The following is a 27,803-nucleotide window of genomic DNA, read 5'->3' on the forward strand; positions in this document are numbered from 1 at the left end:
TGCATAGCAATAGCTACCGCCTTTGGTGGGGATGTGGACTCTCCCTATTGTCAAACCTCCTCATGGTCCTTTTCAGTCATAAGGTCACCTGTTGTGCCCTGGAAACATTCCAGTTTCTGACCCTTAATGTAACTACTTTTGTGAGAGCCCACACAAGGCCAGTGTGGGAGGCCATCCTGAGGATCCACCAGTGTGGGTCTCATTGAGTGATCTGTTCAAGTGCCTAACCTCTGTTCTTAGGACCTTCTGGTAAGATCCTTTCACTCCTGACTTGCTACCAGTAATTCTGGAAACAACTGTTTACCCCAACCAACCCACATGTCCCTTTTCTGTCACAGTTTATCTTCAAGCATCTATCCTTCCAAATGACCTTAAATATCTGATGGTGGAAAAGGCAGCAAAGAATCTGTTTTGTGTCTTCTAAAATGCAGGGGAAAAAAACCCAACTATGATCTGAACAGAGAACCACTTCTGTTTGATTTCTTGGAAGACAATTGCTGAAGTAAGCCGCCCAGGAGGATTATTTATCTACTTTCTGTGAGTAGCTGTGGGTGTGCTGGGCATTAGCTGGTGATGATGATTCCCCTTGTCTCCTCTGCACATGTCTGATCCCAACTGGATGTTACTGCTCACATAATTCTATCTCTGATTTACAGCACACAATGTATTATAAGACCACCCACTCATTTCACTCTTTGTGGGGTCCATTCCCTACAAAGCAGCCACATTTACTTGCTTCAATCTCTTTGATGTCTTCCAGGTTGCTTTTAGGCTAAAGATTCGTGGAGAAGTCTACAAATACTTACAGTTTGATTCTTCCTTATTTCTCAGGCTTCACCTCCCATCTTCCCTGGCTCACTTCACTTTGACCATTTGGGTCTTCTTTGAATTTGTGGAACAATCCAAGCTCTTTTCCACCTCAGGTCCTTGACTCTTGCTGTTCCGTTATGGTAAGCTCTCCTCACCCTTTCCACTATCTCCTACCTAACCTTTGAAATGTCACTTTGTCAGAAAAGCTATATTCCACTTTCCTCCTATTCTTCCACCCTTCATCCCCATTTCTCACAGGACCCTGTTCTCTGCTATTGCTTTTAACAAAATGTATGTTTTCCCACTACACTGTGAACTATGACTAGAGACCTTATCTATTTTTGTGCCCAATGACTATTCAGGGGCAGCACAGTCCCTGCCACAATTGAGTAGGTGAGCAATACCTATCTGTTAAATGAATGAAAAACCCACCTTACATTCCTCAGGCTGGTCTGACACCATATTGTTATCGCCTGGAGTGATTAAGACACCTTTCTTAGGGAAAATATTTTTTATTTCCAACATATAAGCAAATTGATGATTTATCAGAAGATAAGCCTGGTGGAAAGCTCTTAAACTTCTAGGTTCCCCCCAGATGGGGTCCCAGACCATCACCTGGCCCTTCTTCAGACTAGGCAGAAAACTCCGGGGGTGTGGCCCTGAAATCTGTTTCAACAAATCTTCCAGGTAATTCTGATGCACATTTAAGTTTGAAAACCATTGTTCTGGGCTCTCCAGTTTTTATCCTTTTTTTTCCTAATTAGTTTTTTGGTCCTTACTCCTTGGTATAACCCTGCTAGTAAAATAGTACAATCTTAAACTACTACGAGGGAATCTTTGCCATCAACCAAAAGCCTTGATTAACGGACTATTTGTCCTCGAGGGTACAGGCCTGCCCCTGGGGGTGGGGAGCCTACAAATCTAGACAATGTTGTAACAATGCACAGGTGTAAATGACTAAAAACTCGGCACAAAGGCAGAAGAGCCACGGTGGAAGCCTTTGTTCACCTATCCCTCCCGACTGCTCACCCTCGGTCTGATAATCGCTTTTCTACCCAGAAAAGCAGACTCTCCAAGTTACAAGAATGTTGTGTGCCGCTGAGAACGTTTTCTGTTAGGCCGGTTTTCCCCGGGGCACTGGAGAAGATACTCGCGGCTGCCGGATGCGGTTCCATTCCTCCCTCAACCTACCACACAAGTAATTGAAACTAAAAAGCCCTTCCAGCTTCAGAAGTAGATCTGGAAGCTGAGGCCGACTTCCCCGCCCCTACCCTCAGGAAAACCCGAAGTGGACTTCATTAACAGGCGGACGCGAGCGGAGGCCGGCGGCAGCACGTCATTTGCGCATGCTCTTTCGCCCCTCCCGCTCGGAGCCGGAAGCGGGAGCGCTCGCGGCCTGGGCCTGGCCTGGCCGGGGCGGCGGCACCGGCGGCCATCTTGGCTTCCCGGGGCAAGGCGGCGTGGGGGGAAGAAGTTGTAGGGTGGGGGCAGGAGGGAGGAGGAGGGGAGAGAGAGAGGGGGAGGAGGCCGCGGCGGGGCAGGGCGGGGACTGCCTGCCCGCCTGGGTTGCGGAAGTGGTAGCCGCTGACCGAGCCTGCTGCTTTCTCGCTACTGTTTCGGCTTCCCGGCTCCCCCCCGGACGGAGAGGGCGGCCCGGCTGTGGATGGTCAGATAGCTCCGATCTCCCGCCGCCAATCCCTGGCCCCAATCAGCACGGAGCAGACGGCGGCAGCGGCAGCAGCAGGCGAGGAGGAAGATGGCGGGACGGCTGCCGGCCTGTGTGGTGGACTGTGGCACGGGGTAAGGGGGCTGACGGGCGGGGGGTGGGGAAACTGAGGCGGAGGGGGGTAAATGGCGGGGGACCGTGGGGATCGGGAGATGTGTGTTGCGGCAAGGTGCTGCCGCCGGCCGTGTCAGCCCTAGCCCCGCCGTGTTGCGAGGGGTGGGGCCCGGAGCCAGGGCCTCCCTTGTCGCCTCGCTTCACCCTCTGGGACCCGGGCGGGCGTGCGGGGCCGAGAAACCCCCTGGGAGCGGCTTGCTCCGCGGGACCCCTCCCGGCCCTTCCCCCATCGCGGTGGGCAGCGTTGCCCAAGGAGACTTGGGGTCGGTCGTCCCTCCGGGGCCCGCGGTGCGGTCGGGGTGGTCGCCACCCGGCGCACCCGGCTCTCCTTTTCCTCCGCGTCTCTTCCTGCCTGTGGGTTTGGGACCGAGTGGATCGAGCGCGGGGACAGCTGGGCAGAGGAGCTAGAAGAGAGAAGCACTCCTTGTAGGTTTTGCAAGATTGCTGTGACAACACTGCCCAGGGTGTGGGTGGGGAAAGGGAAGAATCGGACTCTGAAAATGGGAACCTAGGTCGGGGCTTTCATTTGACCACCCACCTCCTCTTCCTTTCCGACTCGCGGTCTTTTCCATCTCCCACTGCGCTTTTACCGGTGAACCAAGTCACATTTTAATTTGAGAGAGAAAGATGTCATGTGTTACTTCTCTTGCCTCAAAAAAGTCCCCCAGTGAGCAAGCGCGCTGCAACTTCCTTAGTTTTGTCAAAGCCGCTTCCTGCTTTCTGTCTTTTATATCCTTATAAGGTAGTTTTTCGTTTCCAACCTGAACACATCTTATTAGAACTTTCAAGATTAAGCATATTTCAAATCGACTGAGTTACTGGTGCTAGTTATCAATTTATGTGAACTCAAAAAGATATATATTCGTGTTTCACGAGGGAGGAGGAGGGGAAGCACCCAGGAAAATAATGGAAGTTTTGTGCATTCATTCTGTGAAGGTATCTCAAGTCGGGAAGGAAGGTGGTATTGAGTTATAAAGGGATGTGCTTGCTTTTCAAAGAGTCACCAGATCTGTAAGGTAGTTTAATATGTAGAATGGCGTTAAAGTAAATAAATAGGCATCTTAAGAGTTTTTGGTGCACTTGTATTTTCATAGAAAATATTGTCTATATTTTAATGTGGAATGACTGCTTTAAGTTACAGTGCAGGGAGTGTGTGTGTGTGTGTGTGTGTCCTCTTCTGATACATTGTCACATTTCTAATTCCCCAAATAATCCAGTGGGAGGAGGCGGGCTATGAGAGGTAGGGTGTCAGCCTCCCTCCTTTAATTAATCAGTAAACTTTTGTTGCTTGAAGGATTGTGTATGTTCCTCACTCCATTTGCTCTCCGTAAAACAGCTCTAATCTTCATGCTCATAACTTTGTTAGTCTGACAGTTCTAAAATCCCAGCCGTGCATGTGGAAGCAACCGATTCATTAATATTTTCCTTTGGGAAACACCACCCTCTTTAGCCTTGGAACTTCTAAATGCATTTTTCTGACGGACAGCTTATTAAAGTTATTATTTTTTATCCAGTCTAATTTTCTCAACTCAGTATTTTATTATTTTTTTTTTTTCTCAGTCTAATTGGCCACTAGTTTCGTGCTTAGGGTCAGTTCTAATATTAGATTTGGCCTGAGTGAGAAGGAATTTTCAAGTGTGTTTTGTTAAAGTGAAAAATACTGCTACATAATTAATATTTTATGCTTTAGAAATTATGGGGCTGTTAACAAAATTAGTGTAGATAATTGTAACCCTAATAACTAACATGGTTAACATCTTAAGTAGGATGTTACTTTTTCTCACTCTGTTTTTCCCCTTTTGAAATACAGTTCAGGTTATTTTTGAGTTAGTGTATTAGGTATTTCATTGAGGTTGACTGTCCTTAAATGACCTCCTTCTGATAGGGCAACCCTGAATTTAAAACACATACTGAGTGACCAGAAGGTGGTGCAGGAGGGGTTCGATCTATCATAGGGATTATTTTTATTTTAAAATTTCAGTTATTATTACATTACACTTTATTACGTTAGTTTTACCTCACAAGGTGAGGTAGTTAACTGGACACTCATGATTTGAATGGAACTAAGATTCCCCATTCCCTCTCACCTTTCTTACCATCTGTCAGAACTTCATTTATTTTGGTCTTCAAAAGGTTTTTTGGTCTTCTGTGTTGCCTATTAATGCAACTCCAGAAGAGTCACACCTTCAGGTTTATTAGCACAGAGAGGATAGCTCATTGAGATGGGGCCTGCGATAAGCATATCTTAGTAAGGCCTTAATAGGGAGTTTTATGTTTCAGAATACCGTGGTCCCCAGATGCAGATTGTGCACCTATAATTTGTGTATTCCTTTGTGCTTTAGAGAATACATTCATCTGTTTGGTCTATAATTACAATTACCTACTTAACGTAAGTGAAAAGTTATAACCTGAATCTGGTTGCTCATTCCATTTCATTATGTAAGTTAGGAAAAAGATGACTGAAAAAGTGACCACCTATGAAACTTGATGTTCTCAGATAAGAAAAGCTATGAGTTAGGAAACATGAACCTTAATACCCCAGACTTAAAATTAGAGATCCTCTAGCAAAGATCCTTTATGTCAACATAAGATAAAGAATCACATGGGGCGCCTGGGTGGCTCAGTCGGTTAAGCGTCCGACTTCGGCTCAGGTCACGATCTCGCGGTCCGAGAGTTCGAGCCCCGCGTCAGGCTCTGGGCAGATGGCTCAGAGCCTGGAGCCTGTTTCCGATTCTGTGTCTCCCTCTCTCTCTGCCCCTCCCCCGTTCATGCTCTGTCTCTCTCTGTCGCAAAAATAAAAAACCGTTAAAAAAAAAAATTAAAAAAAAAAAAGAATCAGCTCAGATCATAAAAGAAAATAACTCCTTTTGAAAAGAATTTAGAAATAATACTTTCATATTAATATCTATGCTTTTTTTTGTCTGCACTGGGATAGTACTGTAGAATAAAATTTGGGTAGAGATTCTCATCAATTGAGCTGGTTGTTTAATATTACAATTACAAAACTCAAACCTGCTATGTGTGATGAGGGAAACATTTTTTTTTAATGCTTACTTTTGATAGAGCCTGAACAGGGGAGGTGCACAGAGAAAGGGGGACAGAGGATCTGACGCAGACTCAGCACAGACAGCAGAGAGCATATGCAGGACTCAAACTCAGGACCTGTGAGTTCATGACCTGAGCTGAAGCCAAACTCTCAACTGGCTGAGCAACCTAGGTGCCCCAAGGGAAACATTTTTTTAAAAAGCATTTTTATAACAATGTAACACTTGCAAAGTTAAGAAGATCCTAAATTATATTTTGCATGTTTTCATTCATTTCATTTATTCTTTTCTTCAACACTCAAGCCAAGTGAAGGAACTCCTTATATAATTTTCTATGCTACAGCTTGATTATAGAACTTTGCATTGTGAAATTTTCTTTTCCCCCGTTCTTTCATTTTTCCCTGATAAATACTGTGTTGGTAAATTATCTTCATTATGACAGCAGGGATTAATATAGCCTTGTTGTAGAGTTATATATTGGTATCTAGATATATTCAGATTTAGAATGAATTCAGGAATTTCCATAATTGACTTAAGCTTCCTAGAAATTTTAATATAAGCATAAATATATTGTTGGAGTCCGTGGATAAGCAGCTTATATAATTCATACTGTGGCTACATTCTTGCAATTAGTACAGAGAGGGTGATTTTCTTTGAGAGCCAATGGGGAAGAGCTGAGTGGGTGGGGAAAAACATAAGTGGGAAGTTCAAGTTTCATATGTGAATTCTGTACATAGTATTTAATAATTTTTTCTCCAGCCATCTCCAAGGGCAGAAGCATTCACAGTATCTTGTTACCAAAAAACATTGAAATTCTTATTCCTTCATGGGTCATGTTTTGCGTGCTCTTTGAAGTATAACAGGCACCTGTTGAGAAGTTGGATTCTTACTTAGACTTCCTACAATCTTTCTCCTCTCCCTTCCCACCAATCTCTTTTCCTGCATGCAAATTTTGTGTGGTGAAGTATGGGCTTTGGGTTGTATATTCATTGTATGTGATGAACCTTCCAGCCTAATTGTAAAACACTGTTCAGAAATTTATTTTTAAGCACAGAATGGAAAACTCCACTAGTGGAGGATCTTCTGGCCAGGATTTTTATTTACTTTATTTAGTTTTGTGACAGCTGTTTTTAACCTCATTTTACAAGGGAGAAAACAGGATTAGACAAATTTAAATTACTTTTTTAATGGCATGTAGTGAGCAGGTGGTAAGAGTTGCTATTTTGACTTAAGCCTTTCTGTACTGAAGCCCTGTGTTCTTTCTGTTACGCTGTGGGGACTCCTGAGCCCCTTATCAGAACTATGCACATTGCTTTATTTTTGTTAGTAAGGTTAATTCTATTCTTCTTTAAAATATGATTATAAATCCTAGACTTACACATTTGATTTAACGAATTAGAGAAACCATTCTTGTGCAGATTTTTCTGATTTGATTGATATATATATATATATTAGATACATGAATTCCTAGCTTATTTTCTTGTCACTTTGCTTAAATTTAACTTCTGGAAAAAAAATTTACTGTCTAGATTTTATCAAAAAATACTAACAGCTAATATTTATGAAGAATTACATATCAGGCCTAGTGCTAAATGCTTTACCTCATTTACTTTTCACGTCACTCTGAGAATTATCTCTATTTTATAGACAGAAAAATTTAGGGTTTAGTGAAATTAAACTATTTAAGCCAGTTATAGCAAATAAGTGTGGGAGAGTCCCTATACCATATGATATGCTTCTTACATTGAGGATGAATCTTTGGTAGTTTTCAATCGTTTTTGTATATTTTTGACAATTCATTTTTGATGTTATAAAGGCAGAAAGTTACGTTAGTAACTTAAGGATCACTCTTACAGGTAGAAAAAGTGGTATTGCCAAATCAAAGCTAACTATATACTTGACAGAAGGTTGGACACTCTTGGAATTATAATGAAAATGTATAATACAATCTGCTCTCAAGAATCTTAATGAGATAAGAGCTGAAAATTATTTTAAAAAATTAGGATGGTAAAAGACCACTTAATCAAATGTTACAGTCTTTACTTTTCTGACAGTAATAGCTGTTCATTAGGTTGTAAGGAAAGAGATTATTGTGGTCAAGAAGAATCCAAGCAGTATTAGTGAAGGTAGGATGCACACTCTCCTTTGAAGGGTTTTGATATACACAGGGGAAGGAAAAGCATATGCAGCAGAAAGGAGAGAGTAGCTGCTTCTTGTGTTTAGCCCTGTTAGCCTATGTTGTGCCTCTCCTTTCCCTTACAAATTGAGGACCGTGTAATAACATAATGCAAATCTATTTTCATAAGGTGAAAAAGAACTAACATTTATGGAGCGCTTACTTTACCTCATGTTCATTTTATGTCAGGAAAGCTTTGATTCAAAATATTTATTTGGTAGGGAATCAAAATCCTTTAGGAGAAGAGTTAAATGTTGTAAATAGGGCTTTTAGAATATTTGCAGAATGGAATGTGGTTGGATCAGATGTAGAGGAGGTATTTGGGATGAAGTTATGGGACTTGACACATAGAATATGAACTCACATCTTTGTTCAATGAATGAGCTAATGAAAGGCTGAACAAGAATTAGGGGTATGGTTTAAAAAAAAAAAAAAACTACTTGGGAGACACCCCATACCCAGTGACTCAGAATCTCAAGGGTTGGGCCCAGGAATATTCATTTAATTGGTCTGTCTGGATGATTTTTAAGCAACCCTCCCAGCACCAGCTTTGCACAAGTTCTGAAATAGGGTATTGGCAGTAGGAACAGGGCCGCTTCTTTTTTGTTTGTACTTTGAAGCAATTATTCTTTGTATTGTTTATGGTTAGCAAGGACTTTGTAGTCATAGCTGCTTTTAAGTTCAGAGTTTTTCTAGCTGTATGACTTTGTGTACTTCAAACTCTTCACATCATGTTTTCCCCATGTGTAATTTGGAGATCATAGTATCTACCGTATGGGTGGGTTTTTTTGTGTTGCTTTTTGAGATAATGCATGAAAATGACTAGGCGCAGTGCTTGATGTATAGTAATAACTTGATACATTGTAATTATTACAATTATCAGCTACTGTTTTTATTGAAGTTTTTAAGGAAAGGAACACAGTGTCTTATGCTTATTTATTTTTTTCTCCTGCAGTGCTTGGCTTAACACACTTCTTTGCACAGTCAGAATGTTTTTGCTGATTTGAGAGATGGAGGTATAGCTAGGGCTTGGCATTTGCTTGTGGTGGATTGTGAATAGTCATCAATGACGATTTAAAGATTTTGAGTTTGAGTGGGACAGTAAGGGAGTTGGTTTTTAGCAGCTGAGTAAGTTCATTATTTGAATTTGTTATTGAATTTGGATGATGATCATAATTGGAAATATTTGAGAAGTTAAAAATATGGGGACTTTAGCAATGAAGGTGGAGATGTGGCAATCATCATTACAATTTATAAATTGAAGCTAATGAAATGATAAAGAGAAACAAAGATTGAATATTTATGTTCCTTCTTTTAGAAATCTTGGATATGTAATCTGGTTTCTTGAGCTTCACAGTAAGAATGAGTGAGCAGTTGTGGCTTAAAGTGAAGTCAGCCATGCTGACAACCAGTCATCTGTTTCCTCTCACTTTTTAAGAGGAGGAATCCTTAGGAGAGTTTAGCTCACCATACAGCTCAATTTCCCTCCACAGTGGTCTTCCTTGTCCAGTGTGCTCCCTCTCTAAAGAGTGAAAACAGGTAAATGATTGGAATAGGGGCAGAAGTGTGGAATGGTTAAAAGGTAGCTTCAAGTAATGCTTTCTGAAACAAAATTCCCCTATAAGAAAAGCATTTGAATGCTCCTCTGTAATTCTATTGGAACTTGTAGGCTCTTTAATGACATTACTGATCTGTAATAACCAGTAGCTTAGAGAGGTAAGAGCAAGACAGTTAAGTAATAATAACGCTCCATTAACATGGTTTATAGTTTCTTATAAATTCATATATTATTAAGTGACAGTGCAAGATAAGGTGATGTTATTGGATTAATGTTTTAAATTTGATTCTTCAAAATAGGATAGTGACAAACATTACTTCGTTTACTAGTGGTTTTATATCTTTATGTGAACCTTTATGCCATACAATATATAAATGAGATACCTCCATAATTGATTGTACCGGAACAAAAAGACAAATACCTTAATTTTTCTAAAGAACCATTTTGTGTAATTTTACTAATTTTCTTCCAGGATTTTTTAAAAAAGCTTTCCAAACTGTTGACTTTTTTATTTATTTTTTTTAAATGTTTGTTTATCTCTGAGAGAGAGGGAGACACAGAATACAAAGCAGGCTCCAGGCTTCCAGCTTTCAGCCCACAGCCCAGGGTGGGGCTTGAACTCAGTAACCACCTGGAGATCAGGACCTGAGCCCAAGTCAGACGCTTAACGCTTAACGCACTGAGTCACCCAGGTGCCCTGAAACTGTTGACTTTTAAACTCAAGTCATTCTTACATACTCCTTATAACCAGGAAAGGAACAGCCTTCAATTTGTGTGGTCTGATATATTTGTCTTTCTAACTTCTCTCTACGCCTAACACATACCTCACAAGAGTGTTTTTTCTTTGTTCTGATGTTGAACGTTAATCTTTAAATATTCTCTTAAGTTTTCTTGCCCATTGTGAAAATGCAATTCTCATGGGAAGGGTGTTGAAGACATTTTCAGTTACAGTATTTAGTGTGCATGAAGGGTTACAAGAAAGGGATTGGAAGTCTTAAAATGGGGAATTAGGGTGCAAAATGTCTTACAGTTTAAGGTTGATTTTGGAACTGTATAAAAATATATACTAAATTTTTAGTATTGGTCTATGATAAACTTCAGTTGTTTGCTTAAAGTCTTAGAACTTAGTAAATTAAATATGGTGCATTTTTCTTCTTCTATAAGCATTTTTAAGTTCAGTTACTTTGAGACCACAAAAATAGCATTTAATGTGTATTTGTGAAACTTACGTGAATTAAGGGAAGTGCCTCATGACTTACATAGAATTATGGAGCTGAAAAAGACTTTAAGAATAATTTAATCCACTCTTACTTAAAAATGAAACAGAGATCCAGAGTTGAAAAATACCTTTCGGGAGTGTTCTAACTATCAGTTGATAGCATTGTTGAGTTCTTTAAAGTTTTCTTAGGAGTTCACATTTATGAGTTATATTAGTTAAAGTTTCTTATTACTAGTTGAAGTGATACAAAATATGTTAGAGTGGTTTTGGTTGAGGCATGGTGCAGTGCATGAAATCTTTAGGGTTTTTGTGCTGATACAAATACATACTGGATGGCACAAATGAAAAACTAATTTTGTTTCCCATCATAACATTTGAAACCAAGTTCAGAAATTACTATTTTGAAGTGATGCTTTTTTTAAGGAAATATGCTTTTTTATTGGTTAAGTCATTTAAATCTTAAAAATATTTTTATTTTTGGATTTCAGTTATTTAAAGACATAATGTGGGATGTGTACAAGTCAGTCTTTCAGAGCCCTTTAAGAGTTAGGTTTTTGAGATAATTATTTATAACCTTTTCAGAAATCCTATGAGGTATAGGTACTATGATATAATTACTATTTTAAGATGAGGAAACTGAGGTATAGAGAACTGAAGTAACCTGCTCTAATAAAAGAGTGGCTACAGTTACATAGATCTAGACTCTGAGCCCTCAGGCAATCTGACACCAGAGCTCATTGCCCTCAGTTGGGATATATTCCATAAGAGCGGTTAAAGTGTTAGCTGAGTTTTTGAAGAGTATTCAAATTTAAATATACATTAAAAAAATATTTTTTTAGAACTGCCAATTTTTAGTACAAATATGAGATATATAGGGTAGTCTTAGTGACCAATTCATTGATTTGATTAACCTGAAACATAAGCAAGTTAATTGACATTGAACTATTTATTAACTTTGAATATTGCAAGGACAGGAATTATATCAAACATGGTAAAACTGACAATTGCTTGTTCATTCAGGACAACTCAATTAAGCAAATGATGTTTAATTACATATAACTTCAGAATGAGGGTATATTTCTGAAGCCGCAGTTTGAAAATGAATAATTAGTGCATTACAAAAGTCATCTCTCATTAATGACTGCATAAAACACAAAAATGAAATAGTTGAACTTAAGAATAAGAACTTAAGAGTATGGAGTTGTAAATAAGAATTTTTTTTTTATTAGACTCACAGGACTTAATGTTTGCTATTTGAATTGGAATATAGTGAATATATAGATTAAGAGAAACATGGGTTACCAGAAAGCAGTTTTTTTCCCTAAAATGTAATTTATTTATTTTAAAATGTTTATTTTTCAGAGAGAGAGAGAGTGTGTGTGCGTGTGCAGGGGAGGGATAGAGAGAGGGTGACAGAGGCTTTGAAGTGGGCTCTGTGCCGACAGCAGAGAGCCCAAAGCAGGGCTCCCAACTCGCGAACCCGTGAGATCACGACCTGATCGGAAGTCAGACACCTAACTGAGCCACCCAGGTGCCCTGTCTAAAGTAGAATTTAAAGAGATTGTTATCTCAGGTATAGGATGAATTTTGGTGCATTTTATCTGGAAAGTACACAGTTTTGGGAGAAACTTGTGTTTCCTGTTTGAAAATATTTATTTAAAAATTTTGTTTCATACTAATCAAAAAAGGTAGAGGTAACAGTGAAGGAAAGAGACCTTTTTGAGCTTTTTTTCCCCTTGGTTAATTTGTTTTTTGTATAATACACTAGTTGAGAATTTTATTGCTTCTAAAATGCATTTCATAGGGGCCTGCCTTGTTTCAAGTTGCCTTCCTGTCAGGAAAATTATTTAGAAAGCACAACAAGGGGTGCCTGGGTGGTTCAATTGGTTAGACATCGGACTCTTGATTTTGGCTCAGACTCTCAGGGTTCATGGGATTGAGCCCTGCATCGGGCTCCATGCTGGCAGCACAGAACCTGCTTGCGATTCTCTCTCTCCTTCTCTCTCTGCCCTTCCCCTGCTCTCTCTCTCTCTCTCTCACGTGCGTGCACATGCTCACTCTATCAAAATAAACATTTTTTATAAAAAGCAAAACAAAACTTTGGTTTAAAAAAACCCAGTGAAATAGGATTCAAATTGATAAGACTCCATGAGAAGTAGAAATGAGAGAAATGTAACTTGTGGAGATCTTGGATGCAAACAACAGAATAACTAGCTTATATAAGGCGAAAAAGGAATGAGTTATGGAAAGGGTATGGTATACAGCACAAAATTGATGGGAAGGCTGGAGAACTGGGCTCAGAAAAGCAGAGGAAGGGAGAGGCCAGGTAGTGAGAGTCTGCTGTCAAAGTCATGCTGCATGAAGCTGCAAGATGCTGCAACTAGATAGATACTGGCAATATGAATTCTAAAACATCTCTGGGATGTTCAGTGTTCTTACCTAAGCTCAGATTGATTAGGCATAGATCATGTGATGTGTAGTAGCTGACAGGAGTGGAATGGGTCCCTCGTCCTGTAAAGGGATGCCAGCTTTTCATCTTGCAAAAAGATTTAATCCTTGGTGGGTTTGTCAGAATAGGAGTGGGGATTTGATGCTGGCAGAAGTGACTGCTGTCCAGAGAAAGATGAGGATGGGGAAGTAATGTTGCCCGGTTTTCTTTATGTTACCTTAAATTCCTATTTCATTTTGATAACTGCTTGATCCTTTACTACCCAGCAGTTTGAATTAACACATTTTTTTTCCAAAAGTGCAAAAACTCTTGTGAGTTTCACGCAGTGTTCAATTTAAATGTATGAAGGAGCAGGTTTTTTTGTTTTTTGCTTTTTTTTTTTTTTTTGAAAGCAATAATTAATGATGGTGTGAATAATATGGGAATTTTCATTAGAACAGAGGTATAACAGTCTAGTTATTCTGGGAGTATGGAATATTTTGGAAAGTAGGACCTGCTTGATAAATGCAGTAATATGACAGGTTATTTCTTTAAGCTTTATAATTAAAAAAAAATTTTTTTTTAACGTTTATTTATTTTTGAGACAGAGAAAGACAGAGCATGAACGGGGGAGGGTCAGAGAGAGGGAGACACAGAATCTGAAACAGGCTCCAGACTCTGAGCTGTCAGCACAGAGCCCGACGCGGGGCTCGAACTCACAGACCTGAGCCAAAGTCGGCCGCTTAACTGACTGAGCCACCCAGGCGCCCCTAATTTTTTAAATAGTAAACCAGAATTATAATTGAGAGAATTTGAGCTGTACTCTTTTTTTTTTTCTTTTTCAGAAGATAGTGGGATTATTATCTTTATAAACAAAAGTAGGAAATAGGAAGTAGCTTTTGCGTCTGTTTTGTTTATGGTTGGGAAAGTTGTTTTTCAGTAGCTCTAGTAAGTGCGAATGTGTACTTTTGCAATACTTTTGTTGTGAGGAATATAAAGATGATTACGAAATGGTGCCTGCCTTTAGGAAGCTTACGTGTATGTAATTATAACAATATGATAAATATTCTGGCAGGTATGAATGAAACTTTTTGGAATCATAGGTGAAGGAAAATGTACTTTTTCCAGGGACGATGAAAAAAAGGCTTCCTGGTAGAAATGATAACTAAAGTAGGCCTTTAAGGATGAATAAAGCGTTAATAGGCAGAAATAAGACTAGTGTACCAGGTGAGACAACACTGGAAGAAAACAAAGTGAGGTGAGAAAAGTATAGGTTGAATTTGGGTATGTTAGGTTTGATATGGTACGAGGCAGTAGTGATGTTTAATATGGTACAGAGAGATGGTACAAGAAAGTACTGAAAGTGTCTGATGTATGATAGGTGCTCAGTAAGTGCTTCTTGAGTTGAATTAAAAAGATCCATGTTGAGCTGGATTATGGAGGTTTGAATGTCCTTGAATTCTGCACTACTTTGATATTTATGTTGTAGATAGTATGAAGCCATAATGTATGAAAGTTTATGAAAGTAGGCACATTTGATGACTTCATTATGGTGATTTATCACAATAAAAATAACAGCCAACAGTTATATAGTGCATACTGTGTGCCAGGCACTGTTCTAATTGCTTTACAAATATTAATTCATTTGATACCTAATCCTATGAGGTAGGTAGTTATTCTCTTTTACAGATGAAACTGACAGAGTGTAAACTGCTTGCCAAAGATCTCATAGCTAGCATACTATACTATACTGTTATTTCTTTCTCTGGTTTTACTTTGGAAGTAACCACTCATGTTTAAAAGGAGACAGTACAAAAGACATTGACTTTGGAGGCTGATAGATACTTGATTTCGTATCTAGCTTTTGTATTTCTTTGAAGTGATTTTTTTGGTGAGCTGCACTTTTCCCAATATTTAAACAGATCCATTTTGCATGCTTTTGATAACTGTTAGGGATAATATAAAGAACATAGCAAAATAATTGACATACAGTAACAACTTTGGCTATAGTTAAAATTATTATAAAAAGTAATCAACTACTTATTTCACTGTTGAACTTCTCAGTTCTGTGTTGAATACTGTGGTATGTCCAGAAAGCTATAGCATGATTTTATTCTTTAAAAAACTTACAATTTAGTTTCAGAGATGAAACTAATGTATGTGAAATAATTAAAGATGGCATATTAGTATTTAATTGGGGACATTACTAAGGGCTGTCGTATTTGGAGGATGGTTTATGAAGGAGCTGAACTTACTCATATTCTTGGAAAAGCATGAGTAGGATATGGTAGATGGAAAGGAAAGAAAACCTTGTTAATGTAAGCTAAATTGGAAGCTTTATGATTGTAGGATGTCTTTTTTGTTCACTCTCTAAGTTACTGCCTTGTGCGTAGTATTTAATAGTGCTCAGTAATATTTTATTGATGAAGGGAAGTCAGGAGTTTCAAAATATTTGAGGGAGGGATCAATTAGGAGATTGCCCTACCTGGAATTCACCCTATTTGGAGCTGTGTGACAGAAAGTAGCTAATTTTATTCATTTATATATCCTGCCATATTTCAGAAGGATTTTAAATGGGAAACAATGGGTTGGAATTGGTTTGCTTGGCTATAGATTGTGTAGTTCATTAAGCAGAAGATTGGTAAAAGTTAAACTTAATGCAGTATTAGACTGACTCTAGTATTTTATTCTATTTTAAACAGCTCTATTGAGATACGATTTACAAACCCAGTAAATTAGCCACTGCATGCTGTGCTGTGCTATGCTATTCATTTTGAGAGAGAACAAGAGCACATACCTGAGGGGTGGGGAGAGAAGGAAGAGGGAGAAGAGAGAGAGAGACAACCCCTGTCAGCACAGAGCCCAGTGTAGGACTAGAACTCATGAACCATGAGATCATGACCTGAGCTGAAAGCAAGAGTTAGACGTTTAACTAACTGAGCCACCCAGGCTCCCCACGACTACATTCTTGTTGTAAAAGTTCCTAACACTAGAAGCACAAAGAAAACTATAGCTAAGCTGAGAATTGAGAAATTATAGAAGTTAAGCATTGGAATTCATTTGTAGACCTCCATTTTCACTTACAATTTGATAATTATGCTTAATATATACTTTGTTTTTATGATATGGTAAAGATGTAAGCTGCTCATATTGAGGTAGAATTCTTTCAGCTTTAAATTAGTAGTTGTCAGTACAAAGAAATTTTGGAAATTGTGGGTTGCACTAGATCATGAAGGTTCTGTACATCCTAAAGTGTGGGAGTCTTATATTCATTTTGTTATGTGGTTTAAGATTGTTCAAACATGGAAAGTTAAAATTCTATCTACTTCCTACCTACTAGGCTGTAGGTACATATACTGTATTTAGGGTAATAACGTCAATACATATTTGTTCTTTTCTGGAATGATTTTTTTGTTGTAGCTTTTTATTCCAGTTCATTTTTGAACTTTATTTATTTATTTTCTTAAGTTTCTGTTCCCATTAGTGGTTTAGTATCAGTAAAGTATTGGAATCTTCAAGTAACTTTTTGCTGTGAGATGATTTTCAAAGCAAAAAGAAATAGGAATCGTGTAAAGTAAAAGTACTCATTGTCAACTATATGCCTTTAATAAGTAAAATTTGAATTTGCGGAATAACTTTTTTTTTTTTTTTTTTTTGAGAGAGAGCTCGCGCACACATGTGCTCAAGTAGGGGAGGGGCAGAGAGAGGGAGGGACAGAGGGACTGAAGCCAGCTCTGTGCTGACAGCAGAGAACTGGATGCAGGGCTTGAACTGTGAGATCATGACCTGAGCTGATGTTGGGCGCTTAACTGACTGAGCCACCCAGGCGTCCCCAGAATTAAAAATACTATCCAACATAAGGGATGCTAATGTTTTACATTACAAGCATAACTGGTTTTATTATTTAAAAATATTCTTTCTTTAAGTGAATTTTTTCTTTTAGAAAAGTATAATGAATAACATAACAGATACTCTTATTTATCACAATTATTGCCTGCTAACATTTTATCATGTTTGTTTCATTTCTTTTTAAGAGAGCACATTATTGATGACTACTCCTGAATCCATTTTTCCCTGCCCCAGAGGCAGTTAGGACCATGATAGACCAACCATTTCTTACATAAAACTCATTCGCTTTTTGCCATTCATTTCTCCCAGTGCAGGAAATCCCTTTCTTCTAACTTTATTATATTTTCACTATTTTTCTAGTCACCAAGTCTTCAAAGATGGTTTTGAATTCTCTACTATCGTCCCTTCTGTAAGCCGTTTCCAATTCCATACTCCTCCTGGCTGGCCAAAATCAACATCAGAAATTTTTTTTCATTGCTGTGTAGCTCAGGGAGAGTTTCTGTAAATCTAGCCTGCTTTCTCGGGCCATAAAGGAAAATTTTGGTTTAGTTTTCCAAAATACTGTATTGTGCTTACAAGTTTCATAAACATTAGGTAAGATAGCTTTGCCTTTTTCATTATGTTCTCTTTTTAAAAACCATTTAGAAAATGACACATTTTAAATATAGGAAAGTATAAAGAAGTAAAGCGGATTCATAATTTGACTTCCTGTATAACCCAATGACATAAATTAAAGTAATATATGTACATGTCTATGCATGAATTTTTTCCAGGATATGTAAATAATTACTCTTGGGATGGCAACTAGGTGGCTAGGGGATAGGCATGGTAGGGAAACTTACATTAGTACTTTTCTAGTGTTACTATTTATTAAAATTTTTTCATGGGCTAATGTTATCATTTCAAAAGTTCTTTTAATTAAAAAAGTAATGTGACACTGTTATGTGTTAAATGTATATGGTTAGATCATTTAAGACATAACATTGTAAATTTAGAAAACAGAATTCTCCTTTTTCTCCATTCTGCTATCTGGAGACAATGACAATTTTTCCCCCCTCCCTCCCTCCCTCCCTCTGTTCCTTCCTTCCTTTCTTTCTTTCTTTCTTTCTTTCTTTCTTTCTTTCTCTCTCTCTCCCTCTCGCCTTCCTATCTTCCTTCCTTCCTTCCTTCCTTCCTTCCTTCCTTCCTTCCTTCCTTCCTTCCTTCCTGTCTTTCGTCTTTCTTTTTTACTTTTGAGACAGACACAGAATCTGAAGCAGGCTTCAGGCTCTGAGCTCTCAGCACAGAGCCCGATGTGGGGCTCGAAGTCCGGAACTGTGAGATCATGACCTGAGCTGAAGTCGGAAGCTTAACTGACTGAGGCACCCTGGTGCCTCACAATTTTCTGTTTCTTTTGTAGACTTCCAGAATAAAAAAACATATGCATTTTGTAATAGAATTTTTCTTGATGTGTAATTTTATTTCTACTCTGCATTTAAATGTAGATTTCCACTTACAATTGACATCAAAAAAGAAAGGACATTCACAAAATGTAATTTTCCTGCTTAGAATTCAGATTAAAAAAGGACTAGGTTTGAAAGGTTTTTTTAAGATATTTCAAGGTAACAAAATGCACTTAAACAGTATTAAAAGTACACGTACATGAACATACATACTTGTACACCACGTATTAAAGAATAGCAAATTGAAAGGCATTAGGACTCTACTAATTTTGCTTAGGAATCATACTATGAAAATCAAATGTGTCCAAAAGGAATGATAAAAATGGAAGATTTGGAAAGGGTCTATAAGGAAACAAAGGATTTGGGTGAAATAAAACAAAGAAGGAAAGAAGGATAAGCATTTATGTTCTGTAAGTGCTCGGATTTGTGTGTTCTGTTCCTAACTATGTTTATTAAAGCTTTATAAGAGTAATTCTATTTTAGATTAAAAAAAATGTGTTTTGTAGGGTTTGAGGATTATGCAAGTGAAGTGAGTATTTGGATGAGTCTGGGGAAGTAAGCAGGCATCAGACCCCATAGCATGTTGAGTAGTGAAATTAATTGAGGTGTTCTGAAAAAGCAGAGGCTTGATTTTTCAACTGTTAAACCAAGCTTGGATTCTTGGGCTAAGCCTCACTTAGTTATGATATATACCCTTTTTGCATGTTGTTCTATTTGTTTTGTTAAGGATTTTTTTCATCTGTATTCATGATGGATGTTGGCCTGCCATTTTCTTCATTTGAAATGTCTTTATCTGGTTTTGGTATTAGAATTATGCTGTCCTCACGAAAGGGTTTGGGGTAAGCTCTTCCCTCTTTTCTGAAAGGGCTTATGTAGAATTATTTTTATTTCTTCCTTAAATGAGTGATAGAATTTACCAGTCAAACTTGGGCCTGGAGTTTGCTTTTTGGAAGGGTTACTGATAATTTCTTTAATAGCTTTGGGGTTATTCAAAATAGATTTTTTGTTTCATCTTGTATTGATTTTGGTAAATTCTGTCTTTGAAGGTATTTGTCCCTTACATCTTAATATGATGGCTATGGTTTATAGTATTCTCTTTTTTATCATTTTCTCCTCTATATGATTGGTAGCGTTAATCAGCTTTTCATCCCTTATGTTGGCAATTTCTGTACTATTCTCGATCAGCCTATCTTTCCATAGTTCCATTTTTTTCTGTTAATATTCTGTTTCTATTAACCTGATTTCTGCCTTTCTGTTTACTGTTTATTTCTATTTATTTTGAGTTTGCTTTCTTCTTCTTTTTATAATATTTATTTTTATTTTTGAGAGAGAGGGAGAGGGGGAGAGACAGTGTGAGCAGGGCAGGGGCAGAGAGAGAGAGACAGAATCAGAAACAGGCTCCAGGCTCTGAGCTGTCAGCATAGGGCCCGACCTGGGGCTCAAACTCATGAACTGGGAGAACACGTCCTGGACTGGAGTCTGACGCGACTGAGCCACCCTGGCATCCCTCCTTTTTGTACCTTAAGGTGGAATCTTAGGTCACTGATTATGGACATTTCTATTTTTTCTGACATAAGCACTGTAGGAATTTTCCCTTTAAGCTTTGCTTTAGGTGCATCCCACACATGTTGATGTTTTTTATTTTAACTGTTAATCAACTTGAAGTAATTTTCCTTCCAATTTTTTCTTTGATTCACGGATTATAGGTAGAAGTGTGTTTAATTTCCAAATGTTTGGGGTTTATTTAGATATCTTATTGCTGTCGGTTTCTAATTTAATTCTTTTTTAGTCAGAGAACATGTATTTATGATTTTAATCTTTTACATTTATTGAGATTTGTTTTTTATGGCTTAGCATCTGGTCTGTGTCAGGGATTGGCACACTTCTATAAAAGACCAAATAGTAAATATTTTAGCCTTTGTGGGCCACATATGGTCTTTGTTTTAGGCTTTGTGGGTCAGGCATGGTCCTTGCTGCTGCTTTCCTCTCCTCCCTTTTCACTTCCCTTCCTCCTCCTAAAATGTAAAAAAATAAAAGAAAATTTAAAAAATTTAAATATAAAAAGAATTTTAAACTCACAAGTGATACCAAAACATCAATAGTCTGAATTTTGTTTTGGGGCCATAGTTTGCCCATCCGTGGTCAAAATGAATGCATCATGTGTACTTAGAATTCATATTCTGCACTTCTTGAGTATATCAATTAGATCAAAATGGTTATTAACGTTGATCCTGTATGCCTTTACTGAGTTTTTGGTATGTGTGTGTGTGTGTCTGTGTGTGTGTGTGTGTGTGTGTGAGTGTGTGTGTGTGTGTGATTTTATCCATTACTGAGAGGTGACAAAATTTCCTGCTGTAAGAGTTGAATAGTCTCAGCATTTAATTATGACACATTTCAAGCATGTTGAAACTGTTAATAGGCACATACACATTTAAGACTGTTAGGTCTTGATGAATTTACCCTTTATATTATTATAAAATTACTCTCTCATATTACTCTTTTTTAAAAAAAAATTTTTAAATTTATTTTTGAGAGTGAGTGAATGGGGGAGGGGCAGAGAAAGAGAGAGAGGGGGAGACCGAGAATCCCAAGTAGACTCTGTGCTGTCAGTGCAGAGTCTGACCTGAAGCTCTGACTCATAAACTTGAGATCATGACCTGAGCCAAGATCAAGAGTTAGACGCTTAATCGACTGAGCCACCCAGGCACCCCTCATATTACTCTTTTTTTTAAAGAACGGTTTTATCGCATATGAATATAGCCACTCCAGCCTTCTTATACTTGCTTTTTGCTTTCCATCCATTTTTTTTCATTCTGTCTTTATAAAGTGCATATCATGCAGACAACATATAGTTTGGGCTTGCATTTTTATTTTAAAAAAATTTTTAATCTGTCCCTCTTAATTGGAGAGTTTTGTCTGTTAACGTTTAATGTAATAATGGATATGGTTGGATTTAGGTATACTGTTTTATTTATTTATTAAAAAAAATTTGTTCCTGTTGTGCTTTCCTCTTTTCTGTCTTTCAAATTATTTGAATATTGTTTGGAATTCCATTTTAATTTACCTTTGGCTTTTTAACTATACTCTTGGCATTTTTTTTAACAGTTGCTTTAAGGATTACAATATGTGTCTAAGAAAACTCACTACTCACTGTTTCTTTAGAGTTAATTAAAACTTCACGTAAGGAGTAAAGATCTTGCATTTCAGGAGATCTGTTAAGTCTTGCCTGCTGCTCCCCTTACTTCACTGTCCTTTTATGCTAAAGTTGTCATAGGTATTACATCTATGTACTGTATAACTGCACAAGATAATCAGATTTTTGCTTTAGTTATAAGTGTGTTCAAAAACTAGGTATAAAAAATAGTCTTTTATATTTACCTGTTTATAATTTCTGATTTTCTTTATTATACTTCACTACCCCCTCTAGTTTCCCGTTTCCTTTGGATTGAAGAACTTTCTTTAGCCCATGTTTGATGGCAGTGAGTTTCTTCTATTTGAAAAATGTTTTCATTTCACTTTCATTGTCGAAGGGTATTTTTGTTCCTGTACATTCCTGGGCTGACTGTTTTCCCATTCTCTCCAGACTTTAAAAATGTTGTTTACTGTCTTCTAGCCTTCATCACTCCTCATAAGAAGGTGGTAGTAATTTGAATTTTGTTTCCGGTTAATGGGTATTTTTCCTCTGGCTGCTTTCAGTATTTTTTTCTTTATCTTTGATTTTTAGTTTGATTGTAATGTGACTAAGTATGGTTTCTTTCTATTTATTCTGCTTGGGTTTTCTTGAGCCCTTCACATCTATGTGTTGCTGTCTTTCACTAAATTGCTAAAGTTTTCAGTCATTACTCCTTCAAAAAGTATTTTACTATCCGGTGTGTTCTCCATCTGAGACTTCAGTATATGACCTTTTTCGTATTTTCTCCCAAGTTTCTTAGACTCTATTCTTTTTTCTTCAGGTCTCTTCTTAATATCCCCCCTCCTCCAATTTCAGATTAGGTAATTTCTACTCATCTGCCTTCAGGTTCACTGATTATTACCTCTGTTACCTGTTTTCTGTTTTTTAGCTCATCCGTGATTTTTTTTTTTTTTTTTTTTAATATCTGGTATTGCTTTGTTCAATTCTAGAATTTCCATTTGTTTTTTTATATAGTTTTAGAGTTGCTGGTGATATTTGTTATTCGTCATTATAAGTGCACTTTTGTGTATTTAATTGTGATAGTCATAGCTGTTTTCCCGTCTTTATCTGATAATTCCAATATTTGGGTCATTTTGTCTTCTGTTGAACACTTTTCCTTGGAGAGTGGGTTACACTTTTAAATTCTTTATGTGTGGAGTAATTTTGGTTTGTATAATTATATTGTCCTTGTTTATTTTCTTGTTGTTGAACATATGTTTTGCTTCCAGTTTGGGGACACTGAATAATGCTGTTTTGAACGAATGTGGACACATGTTTTTATTTTTCTTGGGTGTGTACGTAGAAGTAGAATTGCTGGGTCATATGGTAAGTGAATGTTTAAGTGTTTTTAAAAAAAATTTTTTTTTTTTAACGTTTATTTATTTTTGAGACAGACAGAGACAGAGCATGAACGGGGGAGAGTCAGGGAGAGGGAGACACAGAATCTGAAACAGGCTCCAGGCTCCGAGCTGTCAGCACAGAGCCTGACGCGGGGCTCGAACTCATGACCGTGAGATCATGACCTGAGCTGAAGTCGGCCGCTTAACCGACTGAGCCATCCAGGCGCCCCGAATGTTTAAGTGTTTTTAAAATAACTGTATCATTTTGGATTCCAACTGTGAGTGTATGAGCATTATCTCAGTGTACTTTTAATCTGCTTTTTTTTTAACTTCAAGGAGTTGAGCACCTTTCTGTTTATAGCTATTTCTATTTCTTCTTTTGCCCTTCCTTCTTCCTTTTTTTTTTTTTTTTTGCCTTCTTCCTTTCTTTGCTCTTTTCCTCTTTATTTCCCTCCCTCCCTCATCATCACCTTGTAGGTATCTTGTATGTTTCAAGGAGATTGTCTTCGAGTGCAATTTTTCTCTGTTAGTAATTTTTCTTGTGGCTACTTTTGATACGTTTTTTTGGAGAAGTTTTTAATTTTACATAGTTGAAATATTAATTTTTTTTTTAGTGTCTAGATTTTAAATTATAGTTAGAAAACCGCTTCTACTCCATGGTTATAAAGAAATTGTCCTGGGGCGCCTGGGTGGCGCAGTCGGTTAAGCGTCCGACTTCAGCCAGGTCACGATCTCGCGGTCCGTGAGTTCGAGCCCCGCGTCAGGCTCTGGGCTGATGGCTCGGAGCCTGGAGCCTGTTTCTGATTCTGTGTCTCCCTCTCTCTCTGCCCCTCCCCCGTTCATGCTCTGTCTCTCTCTGTCCCAAAAATAAATAAAAAACGTTGGAAAAAAAAAAAAATTAAAAAAAAAAAAAAAAAAAAAAAAGAAATTGTCCTGCTTTCTTTTAAAACTTATATCTTAATTTTTCTTCTCTTTTAATCTTTGATGCATTTAGATTTATATTTAACATATACGGTATATATCCAATTTGAATTTTTTTTCTGGGCAGCTACAAAATTTAGTTTTTTTTTTTAAGTTGTGGTAAAATATACACAACATAAATACCTTGTTAAGTGTAAAGTCTAGTGGCATTAAGTATATTCACATTGTTGTGCAGCTATCACTACCATCCATCTTCAGAACTTACTCATCTTCCCAAACTGGAACTCTATACCCATAAAACAATAACAGCCCCTACCCCACCTGCATTACTGGCATGTCCTACTTTCTGTCTGTAAATTTGACTCTTCTAGGTACCTCATATAAGTGGAATCGTACAATATTTGATCTTTTGTGATTGGCTTATTTCACTATGCATGATCTCTAGGTTCTTCCATATTGTATCATGTGTCAGAATATTCTTTCTTTTTAAGGCTAATATTCTGTGGTGTGTATATACATTTTGTTTACCCTTTCACAGTGGACAGTTAAGTTGATTCCACCTTTTAGCTTATATGCATAATGTTGCTCTGAACATGGGTCTGCAAGCCCTTGCTTTTTCTTTTGGGTGTATACCCAGAAATGGCATTGCAGGATCACATGGTAATTCTGTGTTTAATTTTTTGAAGAATTGTCATATTGTTTTCTGTAGCACCTGTACCATTTATATTACTACCAGTACAAGGTTCCAGTGTCTGCACTTTGTCACTAACATTTGTCATTTTCTTTTTGTTTTCTGGTAATAGCCAATGTAATGGGTATGAAGTGGCATCTCATTTTGATTTACATGTCCTTCGTTATTAATGATGTTGAACATCTTTTCACGTGCTTATTGGTCTTTTGTACATTTTTTTTAAGAGAAATGTCTATTACGTGTTTTACTCAGTTTTAATTGTATTGTTTGTTTTGTTGTTGAGTTCTTCACTCTATATATACATATATATATGTATATATAGTGTATATATATCCAGAATATATGTGTACATATGTAGTGTATAATATCCAGAATATATATATCCATAGAAAATACATATATGTATATGTGTGTGTATGTACACACACACACACACACACACACACACATATATATATGTACATTCTGGATGATAAAGATCTTCCTCCACTTAACATTGAGCTTACGTCTGGATAAACCCATCATTAGTTGAAAATATCCTAAGTCACAAAGGTATTTAATACATCTAACGTACCAAACATCATAGCTTAGCCTAGCCTACTTTAAATGTGCTTGGAAAGTTTACATTAGCCTACATTTGGGCAAAATCATATAATAAAATGCCTGTAGTATGTAATATATTGACTGTAGTACTACAAGTAAAAAACAATGGTTGTATGGGTACAGAGTAATTGTAAGTGTATTGGTTGTTAGCCCTTGTGATCACATTGGCTTACTGGGAGCTGAGGCTCACTGCTGTTGCCCAGCATGACCAGAGGTATTATACAGCATATCGCTAGTCCAGGAAAAGATCAAAATTCAAAGTACTGTTTTACTGAATGCATTATCACTTTTGCACCATTGTAAAGTCAGAAAATTGTGAGTCGAATCATTCTAAATTGGGCACTATGTGTATATGATTTGCAGCTGTTTTCTCCCATTTCATGGGTACCTTTGTCCTGAACTGATAGTGCCCTTTGGTGCCAAAAAGTTGCTAATTTTGATGATGTCTGATTTATTTCCTTGTTGTTACCTGTGCTTTTAGCATCACATCCAATAAGTCATTGCTAAATCCAATGCCATGAAGCTTTTCCGCTGTGTTTTTCTCTAAGAGTTTTAGTATATGTGCTGCTGAAGAGAGCACTTCCTCTAAGAGTTTTATAGTTTTAGCTCTTACATGTAGGTCTTTGATCCATTTTTTTAAATGTTTGCTTTTCAGAGAGAGAGAGAGAGAGAGAGAGAGAGAGAGGGGCAGAGAGAAAGGGAGACACTATCTGAAGCAGGCTCCAGGTTCTGAGCTGTCAACACAGAGCCTGATGAGCCTCAAACCCATGAATGGAATCCTGAGATCATGACCTGTGCTGAAGTCAGAAACTCAGCATACCGAGCCACCCAGGTGTTCGTTTTTGATCCTTTTTAAGTTAAATTTTGCATATGGTATAAGATAAAGCTCTAACTTGATTCATTTACATGTAGATAGATATCCACTTTTCCCAGCACCATTTGTTGAAAAGACTATCCTCTCCCCAATTGAATGGTTATGGCACCCTTTTCAAAAAACATTTGACCTTTTTTGGGAGGTTTTATTTCTGAGTTCTGTTCTATTCCATTAGTCTATATAGTTTGTGTGTACCTCACCGCCTCATTGTTTTGGTTACTTTAGCTTTGTAGTAAAGCTTTGAAATCGGGAAGTGTTGAGATCTCCAACTTTGTTCTTTTTCAGGATTGTTGATGGTCCCTTGAGATTCCATGTGAATTTAGGATTTTTTTCTATTAATGCAAAAACAAAAAAAATTCTTGAGATTTTGATAAGGATTGCATGAATCTGTAGATTGATTTGAATAAATGCCTTGCAAATATAAAGATTTGTCCCAGGTCTGAATCTTACATTAAGTGATGTTCTCCAACTGGCAAATTTAAGAGAAAGCCAAGCTGTTTAATCCCATGTTTAAAACTTAAAGGGAGGAAATGTTAGCAAAGTGTCTACTAGCTGTCTGAAGGAAGAGTTTCTGCTTCAAGGCAACTTAGATTTTGGTGTGTGTGTGTGCGTGCGCACTTCTTTATAGATTTATTGTATAGTCTGGTTAAGTATTGTGTTCCTGAGTTGCTTAATTATATAAAACACTTTTTTGAACACCCAAAGGAACTTAATAGAAAATTGCAAGGGCTGTGGAAAAATAAAGTATACCGACAGAATCTATGAATTTAAAACAAAAATTCATTTTGGAAGAGTGAAGCTAAAAATGTTTCACTGTGATCTTTGGTTAGTATTTTAATAATAAAAAAGAACATTGTTGTAACAAGGAGAGGAACATGTATGCATGGTTTGAGAAAGTCTTAATATGAAAAAGTTTGATTTGAAATCTATTTGCTTTATTACACAAAATTTGAATTTTGCATGTGTCAATGAAAGCAAAGAACTTTTAGTTTAAATACAGTGAACACATCCTTAAATTATAATTTAAAGAGTTCGAGTTAACAAATGCCATTAATTGTGAGAAAGGAGTTTCTTTTAGAGAAAAAGTAAGAAAAACTTTTCTGTCATTTACTTGTACAGTTTCTTCTCTGTGGTGACTATCAAGAATTTTGAGAGGTCATCATAAAAATGTCTTAATCAAATCAGCCATTTCAAGTATAAAAGCTGATAAATTAAGTTAGGTTAATCGAGGCTACTTTATATTTGAAAAGCTTTAATTTGAAACATAAATTTAGTACTTAATATCTGTACTAATAATTTATATTCTTTTCGTTATATTTATGTTGAGAAAGTTTAAATGAATGTTAAAAACAAATCTCTTATAGCTATACCCAAATGCCCTCCAATTCATTCCAGTATACTCTTCAAATATTAGCATATTTTGTGTGCATTGGTATGTACTGTTGTAAGTCATCCTTTAAGACTCAGCTGACCAGTTCTTTCAGATCTTCCTAGACTCTTTCCCTCTCCTCTCTCCTGCTTTCCCTATTTAAATGCTTCTCTGCTCATATAAGAACATTAAAATGTCTTTTTGGGCGGATCTGGGTGGCTCAGTCAGTTAAACATCCGGCTCTTGATTTCGGCTCAGGTCATGATCTCTAGTTTGTGAGTTTGAGCCCAGTGTTGTGGGGTCTGCTTGGCATTCATTCATATATATTCTCTCTCTCTGTCTCTCCCCCCCCCCCCCCTTCCTCTCTCTCTGCTCCTCCCTTGCTTGTGTAAAATAAATAAAAGTAAATAAATAAACTTAAATAAATGGACTTTTGTGGATTTTTTGAGCAGTTTCAAAGCTGTTTT

At 37.3% G+C, this 27,803-nt stretch overlaps 2 protein-coding genes across 2 annotated transcripts in view; one reads left to right on the plus strand and one right to left on the minus strand.

Moving 5' to 3' along the window:
- The first annotated feature begins 2,515 nt into the window (after positions 1 to 2,515).
- ACTR3 (actin related protein 3) overlaps positions 2,516 to 27,803 on the plus strand; it is a 66,011-nt gene continuing 40,723 nt past the window's right edge. Inside the window, exon 1 of the mRNA XM_060625936.2 lies at positions 2,516 to 2,610. Within this exon, the coding sequence (XP_060481919.1) occupies positions 2,567 to 2,610 (44 nt within the window). The 5' untranslated portion in view covers positions 2,516 to 2,566. The remainder of the gene's footprint in view (positions 2,611 to 27,803) is intronic.
- LOC144617174 (uncharacterized) lies at positions 2,519 to 3,245 on the minus strand. The gene is made up of 2 exons (XM_078451367.2): positions 3,189 to 3,245; positions 2,519 to 3,054 (listed from the first exon to the last, which is right to left on the minus strand). The coding sequence occupies exons 1-2, from the start codon at positions 3,220 to 3,222 to the stop codon at positions 2,519 to 2,521; spliced, it is 570 nt and encodes a 189-aa protein (XP_078307493.1). The 5' UTR covers positions 3,223 to 3,245.

Source organism: Panthera onca, chromosome C1 (assembly GCF_046562875.1).
Source record: "Panthera onca isolate mPanOnc1 chromosome C1, mPanOnc1 haplotype 2, whole genome shotgun sequence".
NCBI lineage: Eukaryota > Metazoa > Chordata > Mammalia > Carnivora > Felidae > Panthera > Panthera onca.